General features: G+C 43.2%; 1 protein-coding gene across 16 annotated transcripts in view; it reads left to right on the top strand.

Annotated features, from left to right (window-relative positions):
• The window catches only part of LOC125151381 (pleckstrin homology domain-containing family M member 1-like), a 116061-nt gene that overhangs the window by 66479 nt on the left and 31553 nt on the right, over positions 1-18029 (top strand). For 15 of the 16 annotated variants that reach the window (XR_007146770.1, XR_007146769.1, XR_007146773.1 and 12 more), the window contains exons 7-11: positions 2242-2382; positions 5516-5671; positions 7231-7281; positions 8334-8392; positions 10705-10756. Coding sequence is in view for 11 of the 16 variants with exons in the window: in XM_047832271.1 (XP_047688227.1) it covers positions 2242-2382; positions 5516-5671; positions 7231-7281; positions 8334-8392; positions 10705-10756 (459 nt within the window). In the remaining 5 variants the exon portion in view is untranslated. The remainder of the gene's footprint in view (positions 1-2241; positions 2383-5515; positions 5672-7230; positions 7282-8333; positions 8393-10704; positions 10757-18029) is intronic. The other variant, XM_047832272.1, reaches the window with a different exon arrangement.

Genomic DNA, 18029 nt, shown 5'->3' with positions numbered 1-18029 from the left:
GTTTCCACAGTAAAGAGCTACTTAATTTTTTGGTAATTATTTATTGTTTACAGGTTTTTCAGATTCAATCAAGTAATTGAAAGATTTCCAAACCTTTTATTGTCAGGAAGCCCAATACATAGACTAGCTTTCCAGACAACCTTGGTACGGTGTTTGCTTATCTGTTGCTTGTGCCCCATATATGAACTCTATAGAGGCAGTAAACATTTTATGATATTAAATACATGATCTCCTAGTAATATAGGGATGTATAAGCTATTCTTTCATGATTGACTTTTGAAGGTTAATTATAACTTAAGATATTATTAAATCTAGCCGTGAAGGGCATATATCACAAAGCCATCCAAAAACCATGTCTGTTGTAGATCTTCAAACAGAAACAAAGCCAAAGACTATTTAAAAAAAAAAAAAAAAAAAAAAAAAAGCCCAAGCCACTGCTGTGAGCCTGCCCCAGAGTTTACCTTCTGTCACGGTCATGGCCATGGGAAGTCCTGTAGGAGCTCTGCAAGCCCTCAGTTCAATTCAAATTCATTTCCTGCCTTCTGTCTTCGGTAAAGAAAGAGAACGTTTCTCAGCAGCTTTCTTAGGATTAACTTTCTCATAGTTTGAGAAAATCGTCATTAACTCTGATTTTTCTTCCGGCTAGATACAGCGTATCCTTTACACCTTTGTCTTGCAATTATCCCATCTTCCCATTCTTGAATACTTTTTCTACTCTTCTTTCAATCTTAAGAGAGGGTGGCACACTGGCTTGTCATGTGGCGATGGTAAGAAATCAGATTACATCATCTATGCCATGTGCATATTGGTGGGTAATAGAATTATAGTAACTTTAAAAATAGTGACACTGAAGTCTAACCTCTAAAAATAAGGTGAAGTTGTCATTTACCATCTTATATGTAGTTAAATCTTAAAAGTCTTTTAAAAGTGCATAACTTGTAATAAGCGTTTTAAACTTAATCCCTTAATAAGAATCATTTTAAAAATATTTTTCACAGGCATTGTACTTAATAGCAAATACTACTTAGGCACAGTCCAAACTGATAGAGCTATAGGTGTGAATAAAAATATTTTGAACTTCGCCTCTAATCTGTAAGTAATGACTTATTTCAAGCAGCTGGGGTGCGCCTATGCTTTGCTTTCCTTTCTTCCTCCCTACTCCTGGCTGATTGAAGGAGCTCGAGTTTATAGGGTTTACTCTCCTGTGATGATAAGTTAAGATTTTATAGGAAGAAAGTATTCTCTGACATTACAAAGCCTTGAAGACCACTGACCTAATACGTGTATAATTAGATCCAATTCGATGTCTTTACCGAGAATTTGCTTAGTAAGTATTAATAGGAACATGTATAGCTTAAGAGGATTGTCTAATCTTACTGCTTCACAGGTCTTCAGGCTTTAACTTACAGCAGTCCAGTCTAAGATAAAAGTAAAGTGCTGGGAGAATTTACTGAACCTTAATACTTTTCAAATTGAGTAGATAATCATAATATAGTGATGTCAAAATACTGCCCCCAGTCTCTAGGGGATTTGTTTTGGTTAGCAATTCTTAGTAGAAATTTATTCAAAGTACTGGATTTAGTAAAAATAACTGATCATATTTAAAAAAAAAAACAAAACCATTTATTTTAAGATACCTTCAGGACTTTACCTTCCCACCTGGTCATTTGAAAGGGAAAGATGCACCCAGATTTGTCCATAATTTTTTGCACAGAGAAGAGCAAAATGTTTATCGAGAGTATTTTGAATCTGTCATTTTATAGTCAGGCCAGTTTAAAGAATGGAGTGATTGAGTCATAAAAAAAAAAGAGGAAGAAACAATGTTCTGAACAACTTGACTTGTAGTCACTGATCCTGTCTCCAGATCTGTGTGCCAGCCTCTGGGGCAGGTTGGACCCGATGTTCTCTGTTTCTCGTTTGGCAATATCTGGACCCCAAGGACCACTTACTTTGTATTTTATTATTTTCCATATATCGAGATAAGAGGCCATTTTGCGAGGTTTGCTGTGCCTGGACATTGATTTTAGTCCTACATCAAGCCTGTGTTTTGTGTCCCATTGGGAATACCGGAGAGAATTTCACCACACACACCCCACTTTGATCATTGCAAAGCATCTTCCTCGTTTTCGTTGGCTCAAAGATGCCTCGTGACTGATAAGTAATACTTAGGAGTCTGTCTGTTAGTGCGGAAGTACAGGGAGGTCTGTAAAATCCGTAAGACGTGTTCTTTCCTTCTTCTAGAGTCTGTGTGTGTTCACCCCCCCTGGAATCAAGGAAGGGAAACCCCGGCTCATCCCTGCCGGGCCCATCGCCCAGGGCACCACCATCTCTGCCTACGTGGCCAAATCGAGAAAAACGTTGCTCGTGGAAGACATCCTTGGGGTAAATGGCTTTTTGCTTTTTGTGACATTCGTAACCTGAAATACTTATTTCATGCAGGTGGCATATCATTTTGCTGTTACGATTCAAGCCATTTATTCAAGCCATAAAAGCATTAGAGCAAGATACAGATCAATAAATGAATTTGTTTGTAAATGAACTTCTGTCCTCAGAAAATCCTATCTTACGATACGCACCGAGGGCTACTTTTAGCTCTTATTTCAGTCCATACCAGTACATTTGAACATAAATTGTAGGTTTATATTCATGTAAACTAAATGATTGCTATGGGTGTTTTGTTTTGTTTGTTTTTTGGTTATTTATTTATTTTGAGAGAGAGAGAGCACGAGCAAGGAAGGGTCAGAGAGAGGGAGGGAGAGAATCCCGAGGAGGCTCCCTGCTGTCAGTGCAGAGCATGACCCGGGGCTCCATCCTGTGCACCGTGGGATTGTGACCTGAGCCGTCGTCTCACTGACTGAGCCCCCCAGGCGCCCCTGGATGATTACTGTTTTGTGTTTCATGTCATAGCAAGATGCACACGAATGAGTCAGCTGGTGCTGAGGGCTGTGCTGCCCGAGTATCAATGCTGTCACCCAACAGCCACTTGTCACTTCTCCTGAGCCCTGGATTGGGCCACCTTCAGCTAGGCTTGCTTGTGCATCTGACATCAACTGGCCGTCAACTGACGTCAACTGGCTGGCCTTAGATGGCCTCAGTTCTCTGTGTTTGTCACTCCCACACCTCCCCAGCTCCCCACCCCACCCCACCCCTAAGTAAGGCCAGCCTGGAATGTTCTCAACAATGGTGGCAAAGCTTCCAGAGAAGACTTGGAACATGCAAGTGAGTTTTCAAGCCTCTGCTGGTATCGCATTTCCCACCCTCGTGTTGGTTCAAGTGAATCACGTAAGCAAACCCGGACTCGATACTGGAGGGTACTGACGAAGGACGTGGACGTAGGGAACGTGACGAAACGGAGCCCTTAGTGCAGTCTTCCACGCGATAGGTGAGCCTCGTGATGAAGAGTCACTCCCTGAGTTTAGGCTGAAATGGACAGGTAGGCAAACAGGTGTAAGGAAATTGCTCTGGAAAGTGCTAACTCGGAGTCGAGAGACCTGGGTTTTAATTGCGGTTTTGCCTCCAGTTATCTGTATAGATGCGGATGTAGATGATGAAGGTCACTGAGAGACTAGATCTAGTTGTAGGCTAATCATGTGACGAGACAGAAATGCAAACTACTACAATGGCGGTCATATTACAACATACGAATATACCAAATCAGCATGTTTGCACTGTAAACTCACACAATGTCCCATCTCAAATACACTGCAGTTTTGGAAAGTGTTAAGATACCATATAGGTTGCCCCTTGAACATGTCCTAGTGTATATTCAAGCTTTCAAAAGACCTGTAAATCAGCAATACTGATCTGTGCTGTTGATTTATGAAAAGCTTCCTACAGAACAGCAGAAATTCAATAAGGAGAATTAGTGTTTTGGGATTAATTCATTTGATTTCCCTGTATTCGTTTGAGTGATCTGTTAACCTAGAAAGTTATTAAAGTCAAAGGACCAATTTCATTCTTTATAAGTAATTGATAATTATTAGATGATTTGAATACTTAATATGGGCCTTTGAGATTCAATCAGAAAGATCATCGTTAATGTACACTTTGATTATTTGCGGTGCCTGGATGGTTCAGTTGGTTAAGCATCCGACTTCTGCTCGGGTCATAATCTCACAGTTTATGAGTTTGAGCCCCGCATCAGGCTCTTGTGCTGACAGCTCAGAGTCTGGAGCCTGCTTCCAACTCTGTGTCTCCCTCTCTCTGCCCCTCTCCTGCTCTCTCTGTCTCTCTCAAAAATAAATAAAACATTAAACACTTTTTGAAAAACCCACACACTTTGACATTATTCTAACCTGAAAAAAAGAAAAGAAACAATAAACTTTCCTTCTTGTGGTGTTTACATGTGGAGTCGTTTTCACTCGTGACATTATACCGGTAAAGGCCCCGGAAAAGTTACGGCACATAGACGGTGACGGATAAATACGTGTTAGCCAGCATAACTCCTTTTATTATGGCCTGAAATTAATATATTTTCATTAAGTAAATTCTACTCCATAGGGATAAAGAAACATTAAAGCAGTATCTGTGTATAGGTGCCAGGTTACTAAAGATAAACTTTTTTTTCCCAAATTATTATTTAAATTCTAGTTAGTTAACATATAGTATAGTAATTGGTTTCAGAAGTAGACTTTAGTGATTTCATCACTCACATATGACACCCCGTGCTCATCTCAACGAGTGTCCTTAATGCCCCTCACCCTTCTAGCCCATCCCCCACCCACCGCCCTCCAACAACCCTCAGTCTGTTCTCTGTATTTAAAAATGTCTTAAAGGGGCGCCTGGGTGGCGCAGTCGGTTGAGCGTCCGACTTCAGCCAGGTCACGATCTCGTGGTCCGCGAGTTCGAGCCCCGCATCAGGCTCTGGGCTGATGGCTCAGAGCCTGGAGCCTGTTTCCTATTCTGTGTCTCCCTCTCTCTCTGCCCCTCCCCTGTTCATGCTCTGTCTCTCTCTGTCCCAAAAATAAAATAAAAAACGTTGAAAAAAAAATTTAAAAAAAATAAAATAAAATAAAAATGTCTTAAATACAGTCCCTGTCTCTTTTTTCCCCCATTCCCATGTATTCACCTGTTCTGTTTCTTAAATTCCACATATGAGTGAAATCGTATGGTATTTGTCTCTGAGGCATTTCGCTTAGCATGATACACCCTGGTTCCGTCCACGTCGTTGCAAATGGCACGATTGCATTCTCTTTGGTGGTTGAGTAGTATTCCCTTGTATCCATGCACCACGTCTTCTTGATCCGTTTGTTAGTCGATGAACATTTGGGCTCTTTCCGTAGTTTGGCTGTTGTCGATAGTGCTGCCGTAAACATCGGGCTGCGTGTGCCCCCTAAGATAAGCCCCCTAAGATAATACAGTTTATAGTGTCCATTGTCATTTGGTTTTCCTTTTAAAGAGACTAGCTGTGTTTTACTGCAAGTATTAGGCGGTTTCTGACAAATAAGAATCATAACATAACAATTCCATGTCTTACTGAAACTGAATTTGTATCTTTTCTCCCTTTATTTTTCAGGACGAACGATTTCCACGAGGTACTGGCCTGGAGTCTGGGACTCGTATACAGTCTGTTCTTTGTTTACCAATTGTCACTGCAATCGGTGATTTGATTGGCATCCTTGAGCTGTATCGGCACTGGGGCAAAGAAGCCTTCTGTATGAGTCATCAGGAGGTGAGGCTAGCCCGCTGAGGCTACTCATTAATATTGTTCAGTTAATGGATGAGTGAATAGCGCAAACCACACGTTGCTTAACAACGTTTTGATGGTTTTTAAAAACTTTTTCTTCTGTACTTATTTAGAGGGAAAACTGATTCAATTAGACGTATAGTAATCTAGGGGCGCCTGGGTGGCTCAGTCGGCTAAGTGTCCAGCTTCGGCTCAGGTCACGGTCTCATCGTTCGTGAGCTCGAGCCCCGCCTTTGGGCTCTGTGCTGACAGCTCAGAGCCTGCTTGGGATCCTCTGTCCCCCTCGCTCTCTGCCCCTCCCCCCGTCAAAGTCGTATGCATGGGCAGTCTCTCTTTCTTTCTCAAAAATAATACCTACACGTTAATAAAAAAAAGAAATCCAATAATTTATTTTAGTAGGAATCCATTCTAACAGGACAAATTGAAGTGTGCCGTATTATGAACTAAATAAAGTAGCAGGATGACTTTGTAGAATTTTCACTTTCTGGTTGTCTTTATAAAGTTTTCTTAAAAACGACCTCTCCCTAGAGCGTATCCTGAGTAAAGGCTCCAGCACCAAATACATTTGGAAACCAGTGGGCTCCGTGAAGTATTCCCTGGATCAGAATTGGCTCATTAACCCTAAAACCAGTTACTGCCGGGATGTGTGTGTCCCTCCCAGGGTGCATATGCGCCCGTCCCTCAGGGGCTTTGTCCACTTACCGGGATGACCCCCACCTCCTGCTCCCCCCTCCCCCAGCCACGCTGGACCCTCGAGCAAGGCTGACCCGCTCCGGCTCGGAGCCCGCACACGTGCTGTCCCTCGGCCTGGGCTGTGCGTGTCCTCGTTGTCCCGACCCAGCCGCCCCCCTCAGGAGTTGTCCCCACGTGCTGCCCTCTCGCGGAGGAGGCCTTCCCTGAGCACTGCACGTGGACTCGGGCGGCTCCCCCAGCATTTCCTCTCCCTCTGGGGCCTCCTTTTCTCTCTGGCCCCTTGTCAGCAGCTGGCGTGCCATGCACCTCACTGACTCTCCTCCTCGTCTTTCTCTCTCCCACGGTCCGCCGTGAGCTGTTGCGGTGTCGCTGCTGGTGGCCGGGTCCCCGGCGTCTAGAGGAGTGCCCGGTACCTACTAGGCACCCAGCAAATGTTGGGGAAGCGAACAAACAATAAAAGAAGCGGCAGGGCCAGGAATTTGAGAACTTGTCAGCAGGAGGTTGCAAATACTTCATCGTTTTATGCTAGTCACCGAGGCCATTTTAATAGTGTTTTTGTTCAACTGGAAAGTGATCATTTTCTGCGAAAATCATCGGAGGCTAGCTCTCTTGGGCCTTTGTCTTGCTTTTTTTATCCCAAATTAAGAGGATCGAGAGAGCGTTAGGCTCCATTATAAAGGAGCAGGAAATACGGAAGAGAAACCTTCTACATATTCGGTGCTCTGCGTTTGGCAAAATATTCAGATACTCAGTGGGCTCAGGAAACTACTCATACATGGTTATGCTGGAGGTGCTGTGTTGGGGTCTCTGCATGTGACTAATCAAAACGTGTGTCATCCCTTTTTTTGTAGGTCGCGACAGCAAATCTTGCCTGGGCTTCAGTAGCCATCCATCAGGTGCAGGTGTGTCCCGGGCGTGTTTTCCCGGGGGCTCCGGTGCCCCCCTGGGGGTGGGGGGCTTACTAAGTGACCATAGTGTGTCATTTTTGGATATTAGGTGTTTTGTTATTTCTCAACTCTTGTGTTTACTAACTTATATTTACTTACTCCCTGCCTTTAATATCTTGCAATTCTCTTGCCGTGTATTTAATATCTTGCCGTGTATTTATGTATAACTATAAATCGTTTATACAGTAAATGGTGTGGGCTCTGTCACAGTATTTGCTTTCCACCGACGGCCTCCTGCTGGCAGTAACATTGATATTATCATGAGTCCCATTTCCTAAATTAAGGCATCCTCTGAACTAAATGGTATATGGAAACTTTCGTGTCCAATTTCAGATACTGGCTTCTCTTGAAAATACGCTCTAATTGGAAAGACCACAGACTTTATTGTGTCTCCCAGTAACTCAACCTCAGAATTCGGGGACACAGCAGCAAAACAATTCTCCCCTTGTACCTTCCACCTTTCTTTGTTGCGGAAAAATCTGTTTCAGCAAACTCAGATTGTGGGATAGGAGGAGAAAAAGCACACAGTTACAGAGTGATAGCGTGGGGAGCAAGGACCTCTCGGACCTGACCGTCTCGCGTATAAGCGGGATGCGTGCCCACGTGTCAGTCGTGTAAAGTGGGAAGTAGTTTTAAAGAGCAACCGTGGAGGTTGATCGCCTGGGTCTGAATGCTGGCCCCGTCCCTCAGTGACTCTGGAGCGGGAGCGTGGTTCTGCACGACTTCTTGCTTCAACGAGGAAAGCAAATCCCCAGTCCATGGTGTTCTGTACTGATTAAGTGAGATAATAAAGTGCGTAAAACAGAGCTTAGCACACGTAAGCCTTCCATAGATACTTGGGATTGAAGTATCTCAAGTCTCAACTTGCCATTGATAGTATTACCATGTTATAAAAAGTGATCGCGTCACGTCTTTTAAAATACAGTGAGGGAAAATAGTATTCTGGAATTGTTCCTTTTCGTAAGGGGAGCTCTCTTACAATTAATAGTCATCATTCTCTTTGGCAGGTGTGCAGAGGCCTTGCCAAGCAGACCGAATTGAATGACTTCCTACTTGACGTATCCAAGTAAGTGTTGGTTTCTAGGGGTGACGTAGTTCTTCCGGATCCGGGGTTTACCCTCAGTGCAGGCTCTGACGGCAATAGGTACTGTGTATTCTGCAGTCAGTAGTCTGGTAAGAAAGGTTCCCGTCCCGGACCGTGAAGCTACATTCGCACCCGTGGTCACTTTACAACTGAAGGATTGCAGACGTATACGCGATAATACTTATTTGCAATTTGGTGCATATCTTCTAATTAGAGTCACTAGCGCATGTTAAAGGTACTAAGTATTTCTGTTTTTTTTTTTGTTTTTTTGGTTTTTTTTTTTTTTAATTTTTTTTTTTCAACGTTTATTTATTTTTGGGACAGAGAGAGACAGAGCATGAACGGGGGAGGGGCAGAGAGAGAGGGAGACACAGAATCGGAAGCAGGCTCCAGGCTCTGAGCCATCAGCCCAGAGCCTGACGCGGGGCTCGAACTCCCGGACCGCGAGATCGTGACCTGGCTGAAGTCGGACGCTTAACCGACTGTGCCACCCAGGCGCCCCTAAGTATTTCTGTTTTTGCAGGAGAAAGCCGAGAGCAGTAGAAGAGGAAATGTTCTAGTTTATTATTTTCCAAAAACCCTCTCTGGCATTTTCTGAAAATGTCAGTAAATTAAACCAGGTGAGCAATATCTTTTTTAAGTTTATTTATTTGTTTTGAGAGAGAAAGTGAGCAGGGAGGGGCAGAGAAAGAGAGAGAAGGAGAGACAGAGAATCCCAAGCAGGCTCCACGCTGTCAGCACAGAGCCAACGTGGGGCTGGAACTCACGAACCATGAGATCACGACCTGAGCCGAAACCGAGAGTCGGACGCTTCGCCGACTGAGCCACCCAGGCGCCCCGTATCGGCAATATTACTTTTATTTTAATTTTCCCATGTATGGGAGCTCAAATACCACCTTAGAGAAAATGTTCCATTTCCCTGAAGTTTGCCCTGGAAAAGCTTCCTTGGGTGGGGGCGGAAGCAGGTAGAGACGTTCACCGCAGCGTCGGTTCATATTGGTTCCCCTGCTCCCAGCGGGGTTGTCTGTAGATCTGAGCCATCTGCTGAATGGCCGAAATCTGAAATAATGGCCCAGGAGGTGGTCACTTCAGGGCCACGTCCTCTGGCAAGTTAACGGAGGAATAACGTACCTGCTGTTCCACGGCCACTGGCAGTGGCCGGGACCACATTCTCCCTCACGGGCCACTTTGGTGGCACTTAATACCTTCCTCATCAAGGACTGTTGGGACCCCAGCACTCATTAGTCTGAAGGTGCTGCTTTGTGTTACGTGATGTTTTAAAATACGCAATTAGAGAAGCATGGGAATGAGGGTGCTTTCCTTTGATTGCCAGGCCCCTGTGTCCCCGAGACAGAATCAAACAGTACTTCTGGGACACATGACTTGACCACCCAAGCACACAGGAAGGGAAGCCACTCACCTTCCTTTGCTAGTGTAGTTGAATACCTTGCAAGGCTTCCACAGCCCGATTTGATCCCTGTAAATCTCTTCCCTCGGGGAAACCCACTGGACCTTCCCCCCTTGCTTGTGGTACGTTACATTAGCAGAGTCTCAGTGGCTCCAAGCTGGGTAATTTGTCTTTTAAGCGAAAGGCATTGTTGATCACTATTCAGTTATCTTAATTCTGAGTCCCTTGCTAAGTTCCCAGGAACCAGTAGATCCTATATTAAAATATCCCCTAGGATACATGCCTACTCATTCCTCGTTTATCAGGTTGACATTTTAATGTAGCTGCCACGTATCTCCTAAGTATTTACCTGCTGTTTGTAATAATGAACACAAGTTACTCGTGTAAAATGATCAGGTCGTCATTATTTCTTGTATTCTGACGTTTCTTCTCCAGTGAGTTCCATGGCTTTCTCGGTACAGTGCAACTGTGTTTTAACTTTCCAGGTTTTCAGTGCTAATTTACATTTTAACTGTATTAATGAGATTAAGCAAATTTGAACATTTTTATTTCAGATCAAAGTTATTCATGAAAATACTAAAAATGGTGAGCAATTTTATCCCTTCATAGTTTTACTTAAATGCTACAGACTTGCTCTCAAAATAGGTACTTACCAATAAAATACTCTCTGAAATCAGATACTCCATACCAAAGTTACTGATAAGGTTTCATTTATCTCTAAAGTAACTTGTTATTGGTTGTTTCCACAAAAGGACAAAAATCAAACAACGTGTATCTTTACGTTTTTTACTTAAATGTAGACAAAACTGGGAAATGTATGCAAAGTTTAAGATGTTCTGTGTTCCTATTTAGAGTAATTACCAGTTTTCTGTTCCTTTTTTTTCAGGACATATTTTGATAACATAGTCGCAATAGACTCTCTACTTGAACACATAATGGTAGGTTGGTTTTTGTTCGAAAATGATTCATGTCCTAATATATGGGGGAACATTTTAATGCATTATTAGAGGCATAAGCTGTCTTAAAGTCATGATGGAAAGACGGCGCCTAGTGATCTCCAGGTGTTGCTTTGATTTCTTTGTGACTTTTGTTCATTGTGAGGGGGTTTGAATAACTTTTGGGAAAATGTCTGAGCTTTTCATTATTTAGTGGCGAGCTAAACTTTGAAAAACATTCGGTGCCTTCTTATATTCTCCAAAAGACCTTGTGCATATCGACCGTACTGGGGATTCCCAACCACTTGAGGTTCGTTCTGTTTAGTTTTAGTCTTACGTGTTCCTCTCTTCTGGAAGACTAGTGGGCACTTGGAGCTGAAAGCCACAGGAAGTAGACTTCTATGAAGTGAAAAATATTAAGAATATAGAAATATAAATATATGGATTAACACAGCTTGACTAGGGAAAATACTTGTTGACTGGTTCTTGTATTATTTATCTTTTTTAAGACAGTTTTTGTTGAGATGTAATTCACATACCACACTATTCATCCGTTTCGAGTGGTCAGTTCAGTGGTTTTTAGCATATTCAAAGATACGTGAAGCCATCACCAGTCGATTTAGAACATTTTCATTACTTAAAAAAGACACTCCGTGTCATTTTAGCCATCATCTATTGAGGCCCCCATTCTCCTTCCTGCCCACCCCCGCCCCCATCCTAAGCAACCGCTAACCTAATTCTTTTTCTGTGGATTTACCTGTTCTAGACATCTCCCATAAAAGAGATCATGTAATATGTGGGTTTTGTGCCTGGCTTTTTTCCCTTAACGTACTGTGTTCAAGTCCTCCCGTGTTGTAGCAAATATCAGCACTTCACTCATTTCTGTGCCTGAACAATACTCTGTTATGTGGATAGACATGCACGTTCTTTGCCCATCGTCAGCTGGTAAACGTTTGGATTGTTGCCACATTTTGGCTGATGGGAAAAGTACTGCTTTGAACATCTGTATAGCTTTCTTCGCTTGAATACGTGTTTTCAGTTGTTCCGTACTTAGGGAGTGGCACTGCCGGGTCGCGCGGGGATTGTGTGTTTCACTTCCGGAGGAGCTGCTAGGCTGTTTTCCGTGCAGTTGCACCAGGTTCTGTTCCCGTCAGCAGTGCACCCGGGTTCCGGCTTCTCCACATTCTCACCGACACTGGCTATTCCTTGACTTTTTGACCTAACGCTCATATTCCCCAACGGTAGAAAAAAGGAAAGCCACTGAGCAGAGTATAGACGCAAACATCCGAAATCAGTGATAACAGCAAACCCAGGAGGAAAGGTGACATCAGCTAAGAAGCATTCACCCCAGGAATGCAAGAGCAGTTCGACGTTAAGTAATAAATTAACGTAGTTCCCGATTCTAATTGAGTAAAGGGAGAAAAATTACATTATTTTAAGAATGGATTACAAAAACTTTGTAATACTCAACACCCAGTAGATGCAAACTCCTAGCAAATTAGGAATACGAGGAAAAGTCCTTAAGTAGTTACGTAGTATCTGCTGGGGTCCTACAACCAACATACCTAACGATGAGATATGGGAGCTTACACCCTGAGGAAAATTTGTTACTCTCCCTGCTTCCATCCAACAGTGTGCCTTGTTTTCACTGAATCTTAAATCCACTCTTGTTATCAAGAAGTTGCTTTCCACTTACGAGTAAAGCTGCGTGTGTGTGCGCGTGTGTGTGCGGGCATGAATGAGAGAGGCAGGTGGCTTTTGGAATGACCCTCTGATGTTTGGAGTTCATAAATGTTCCCGAAACAGGTCTAGGATTTCTGATTTCAGCACATAAGAGTACCAGTTCAAACTGAAAGCCTCTATTTGGGGAGAATGAAAACGTGAATGTTATGTTCAGAATCACTGATCTTAAAACAGAAGAAGCCTTTCTCACAACCTGTGATTGTTTTTCAGTTGATTTTCTTGATTTTCCGACATATTCAATAGCACACTGAACAGTAAAATTTGCCTTATCAAATATATGCACTCTCTTCTTTCTATTAACTAATTGCGGGGTTTTTTTAATGTTTATATATTTTGAGAGACACCTGTGCACAAGTGAGGAAGGGGAGAGAGAGAAACCCAAGCAGACTCTGTGCTGTCAGCCTGGGCCTCTATCTTGTGAACCGTGTGATCGTGAACTGAAGTGAAATCAAGAGTTGGACGCTCAACCAAATGAATCACCCACTACCGCAAATTGTATGTTTTTTTTTAAACGAGGCATAATTCGGGCACCTGGGCGGCTCAGTCAGTTGAGCTTCTGACTCTTGATTTCAAGAGTTTTAGGTAATACGTCATAGAGGTTGTGGTTTGCATTTTCGTGACGATTCATGATGTTAATTAAGCATCTTTTTCACGTACCTGTTGACCATCCGATGTCTTTTTTGGAAAAATACCTGTTCAAATCCTCTGCCCATTTATTAATTGGATTGTTGTGTTTTGCTGTTTAGTTGTATGCATTTTTTACATATTTTGGATATTCATCCCTTACTGGATATATGATTTGTAAATATTTTCTCCCATTCAATAGATTTCCTCTTCATTTTGTTGATGGTTTCCTTTGTTGTGCAAAAGATTTCTTGTTTGTGTATTCCCACTTACTTTTCCTTTTGTTGCCGTTGCTTTTGGAATCAGATCCAAAAACAAAAAGAAACAAAAAACAAACCAGAAAAAAAAAAAACATTGTCAAGACCAGGGTCAAAGGACTTACTGCCTATATTTTGTTCTTGTAATTTTATGGTTTCAGGTCTCCCATTCAAGTCTCTAATCCATTGTGAGTTAGTTTTTTCATGTGTTACAAAACACTAGGCCAGTTTCATTCCTTTGCATCCTGGCTGTCTAGCCATGTGTTACAAAACACTAGGCCAGTTTCATTCCTTTGCATTCCTGGCACCCTTTATGGAAGAGACGACCCTTTCCCCATTTATATTCTTGCCTTCTTTGTCACAAATTGACCATCTGTGTGGACTCTCTATTTTGTTTTTATGCCAGAACCATACTGTTTTGATTATTATAGCTTTGTCATATCATTTGAAATCAGGGACCGTGATACTTCCAGATTGGTTCTTTCTCAAGATTGCTCTGGCTATTTGCAGTATTGTGTGTGGAATTTTAGGATTCTTTGTTCTAGTTCTGTGAAAAATTCCATTGGGATTTTGATAGGGATTACATTGAATCTGTAGATGTTTTGGATAATACAGTCATCTTAACAATATTAGTTCCTCCAATCCATGAGCATGGAGTACCTTTCCAATTATTTGTGTCTTCAACTTTTTTCATCAGTGTCTTACAATTTCCAGCATACAGGTCTCTCCTTTCCTTGATGAAATTTGTTCCTCGGTATTTTATTCTTTTGATGCAATTGTAAATGGGATTGTTTTCTTAATTTCTGTTTGTAATAGTTGGTTAGTATATAGAAATGCAGCAGATTTCTGTATGTTCATTTTATACCCTGCAATTTTACTGAAGTTGTTCATTAGTTCTAAAAGGTTTTGTGTGTGTGTGTGTGTGTGTGTGTGTGTGCGCGCGCGCGTGTGTGTGCGCCCGCGGAGTCTTTAGGGTTTTCTCTCTATAAAATCATGTCAGTTTTACTTCTTTTTCTCGAATGTGGATGCCTTTTCTTTCTCTTACATCACTATTCTGGCTAGAACTGCTAATACTCTGTTGAACAAAAACGGTGAGAGTGGCATCCTTGTCTTATTCCTGATCTCAGAGGAAAAGCTCTCAGCTTTTCATTGAGTGTGTTGTCCGTTCTCACTGTGTTGGTCTCTTCCCCATGTTGGGTGAGCGTCTTTATGACCGTTCTTGAGTTCTATCTAAGTTACCGATCTCCGTTTCAGTAGTTTTCTTTTTCTGATGTTTTATCTTGTTCCTTTGTTTGGAACATATTCTCTATTTTCTTCATTTTGCTCAACTCTCTGTGTTTGTTTCCTTTTTAAAAAATGTTTATTTTTGAGAGAGAGAGAGACAGAGCGTGAGCGGGGGAGGGGCAGAGAGAGAGGGAGACACAGAATCCGAAGCAGGCTCCAGGCTCCGAGCTGTCAACACAGAGCCCCGTGCGGGGCTCAGACTCACAGACCGTGAGACCATGAGTTGAGCCGAAGTCGGACGCTCAACCCACAGAGCCCCCCACCCCAGGCGCCCGTCTCTGTGTTGTTTCTCTGTACGAGGTGAGACAGCTGTCTCCCCCCGGCCTTGCAGGGGCACCTTGTGCAGGCCTCATGGTTCGGCTTCCCCTGGCGCCTGATGGTCTTTCACACCTTTGCGGTCATCTCAGCAGCCGGATGTATTCTTGTTAGACCCCCTCGTGAAGGGTGTGCTAAGACCTAACAGTGCTACACGTGGAAGGATGTGTCAGCGCCTTGTTTCTGGCTGATGAGGAGAACGTCAGGCAGCAGCTTTTAGAGGATGCAGAGGTACGTACGACCGTACGTGGGCCTCAGCTGTGGAGCTTGCCTCCAGGGCGGCTGAACTGGGGACGTTTGTAAAACTTGGGGCTCCAGACGAGCGTACGAGCTCTTTTCTGAGAGGTACTGGCGAGCTGTGACAGGGCCGAGGAGAGCACGAAGATGGCGTCCTCGACCAACCATCCCTGATGCTCCTCTGGGGTCTCCAGGTGGGCAAGCCTGCGACGGCTCCTCAGGTCGAAGCTCCGTGACAAGTCCACAGGCCTTTTTCACAGGAAGGAGGGGTGTGTTTCAGTCTGTTGTCGGTGTCTTGCCCTGGGGGGATGGGGCGAGGGGTAGCCTGGATTGTCGCAGTCCTATAGGCCCCGGTGATGCAAGCACCCCACCCCCGCCCCGGCCACCAGAGCCAGGTGATCAAGGAGGACCCCCTGTGTGGACTGCTTACGCCCACCAGCGGTAGTGAGGCTGACGGGCAGCGCTGGGCTGGGGTGCACCCACCGGCTTTCACGGCCTCTGGGGTGCACTCATCAGCACCGTTAAGGTACAGGGGGAGTGCAGAAAAGGCACCAGCGCTTTTGTGTCCCCCAGGGCTCCTGCCCATCTGGCAGGCACTTTAAAATTAGCAAATGAATCTCCTTCAGGTACATTCTAGGAGCTTCTCCAACTGCTGCTTGTGCGCTGGTCCCTGAGGCAAGTGAGTCTGTGTGTGAGCCCCTTAAGGCAAGTGTCCCAGGTTCCCATAGCGCTGTGGGTCCACCAGGTGTGGCCCCGTCGGTTGTCAAAGCCAGACATTGTAGGGGCTTAGGATATGGGTATAGACGTACACATACACACACATGCGTGTGGATCCAGTCTTCGGTTTCACTTGACCAAAGTTTTTATCGTGAAGGATGGCTAAATTGCTTCACGTGCATTTTTGGCGACATGAAGATAATTGCATCATCTCTTCCTTTGTTTTATTGCTATTATGAAATATTAGAGTTTATGATACTGAACAGTTCTGAATAGTTTTTAAATATTATAATACGTTAATTCCTAAGTCTGATTTACTGAAATTTTTATTTATGAGTTTCCTCTGGGTTCCAAGGTAAATTGGTCTGTGATTTGCTTTTTTATAGTATCTTTGTTAATTTTCAGTATCAGTGGCATAGCAGGGCTTTGAAAATAACCGAAAAACTTGTGTTCTTTCTGAACATAGGGTGGAAATTTATTTGTTGAAGATTCTTAAGTGATTCATATTTGAAATCATTTGGGCCTGATGCCTTTTATGGGGATAATGCTTTGACAATTTTTCAATTGTCTGTATTATTCTATTTCTTCTTTTTTTTAAATGTTTATTTACTTTGAGAGAAATAAATAGAGGGGCAGAGAGAGAGAATCCCAAGCAGGCTCCGCACTGTCCCCTCAGAGCCCAACACAGGCCTCAGTCTCACGCACTGTGAGATCATGACCTGAGCCGAAACCAAGAGTCAGATTCAGATTCTTAACTGACTGAGCCACCCAGGAGCCCTATTATTCTGTTTCTGCTCAGATTTTTCAATTACTTGTCAACTCACTTTTCTAGAAAATTGGCCGTTCTGTTTAGATTTTTATAATTATTAACATAAGTACGTGCCAAAGTATTAAGCATTTAACATGACCTAGTCAGTAGGGATGCAAATTTTGCTTTTCATAATGTAATCACTAATAGTTCAGGACCATTATTATTATTTAAAAGTTCAAGATACCATGAGTTTGCAGAATAAATGGGCGATTCTTCTGTTTGCCAAAACACAGTCCCATTACTGTCTCCCTAACTTGATGTCGTTCATCCTTCCTCCAATATTTATTGAGACTTCTTGGGTTATGGAAGGCTTATGTGTTTTAACCTAAGGGTTGGCAAACCTTTCTGGTAAAGTTTTACTCTCCATGGGCCAAACGCTATTGCAGACACTCAGCTCTGCTATTGTAGCAGCCTTAAACATTGCGTAAAGGAATGAACATAATCCTTTCCCAATAAAATTTTATTTATAAAAACAGGCAGTGGCCTGGCTTTGCCTGATGGACTTAGCTGACCTCTACTCTAGGCCTTGTGCTGGGCATTTGCAATACTGTGGGAAAAAGAAGCAGCTTCTGCTGTCCCAGAACTCACAGGCTAATGGAAAGAGACAAACTGTCAAGTTCTCATAATCTTAATATGCAGTAAAATCAGTGCCTGGCACAGCCTGAACTCAGTGAATGAGTACAATCTATAAAGACAAGTATATGATATGAGATGAACCAGTCTATCTAACCCATGCTGACTTCTTTTCATTAAACCAATAAAGTAGTTTCACATGAGATTATGTATTTTCCGGTGGCCACAAGGTGGCCCATGTCCCTCTTGCACAGACTTTTGTGATGGCTGTTTTTCTCCAAGAATCAGCTCTTTTTCTCCGAGGAATAAATCTCATGTCTAAAATCTGGGGTCTGAGGTTGCCGGAATTCTCCAACCGTAATCCCGGCCCGGCAGGGTCAGTGGGATATGTTAGCATTAAAGAAGTAATTGCGGAAAGAGACTGATGAACAAGTGAATGACAAAGTGAACAGAGTGTTCCAGTTAGAAATGGAAAAGGGTGTTTTTATTACAAGAGCCAGGCCATGAAAATAGCTAGCACGAGTTCAGACACGCGGTCTGCCATTTACTAGCCATGGGATAGTGGATGAGGAGTTACCTCCTGCCTCGGTTGTCCTCACACATAAAGTGGAGATGAAAATGCTCCCTGACTTAATGTTATTACCGTGAGGATTAAGTGAATCAAGGCACCCGGAGTGTGTAAACATGTGGGCACCCGGGAAACGCTTAGTAATAA

Source organism: Prionailurus viverrinus, chromosome E1 (assembly GCF_022837055.1).
Source record: "Prionailurus viverrinus isolate Anna chromosome E1, UM_Priviv_1.0, whole genome shotgun sequence".
Taxonomy (NCBI): domain Eukaryota; kingdom Metazoa; phylum Chordata; class Mammalia; order Carnivora; family Felidae; genus Prionailurus; species Prionailurus viverrinus.
Note: the sequence above shows the minus strand (reverse complement) of the source record. Positions and strands in the feature narration are given on the sequence as shown.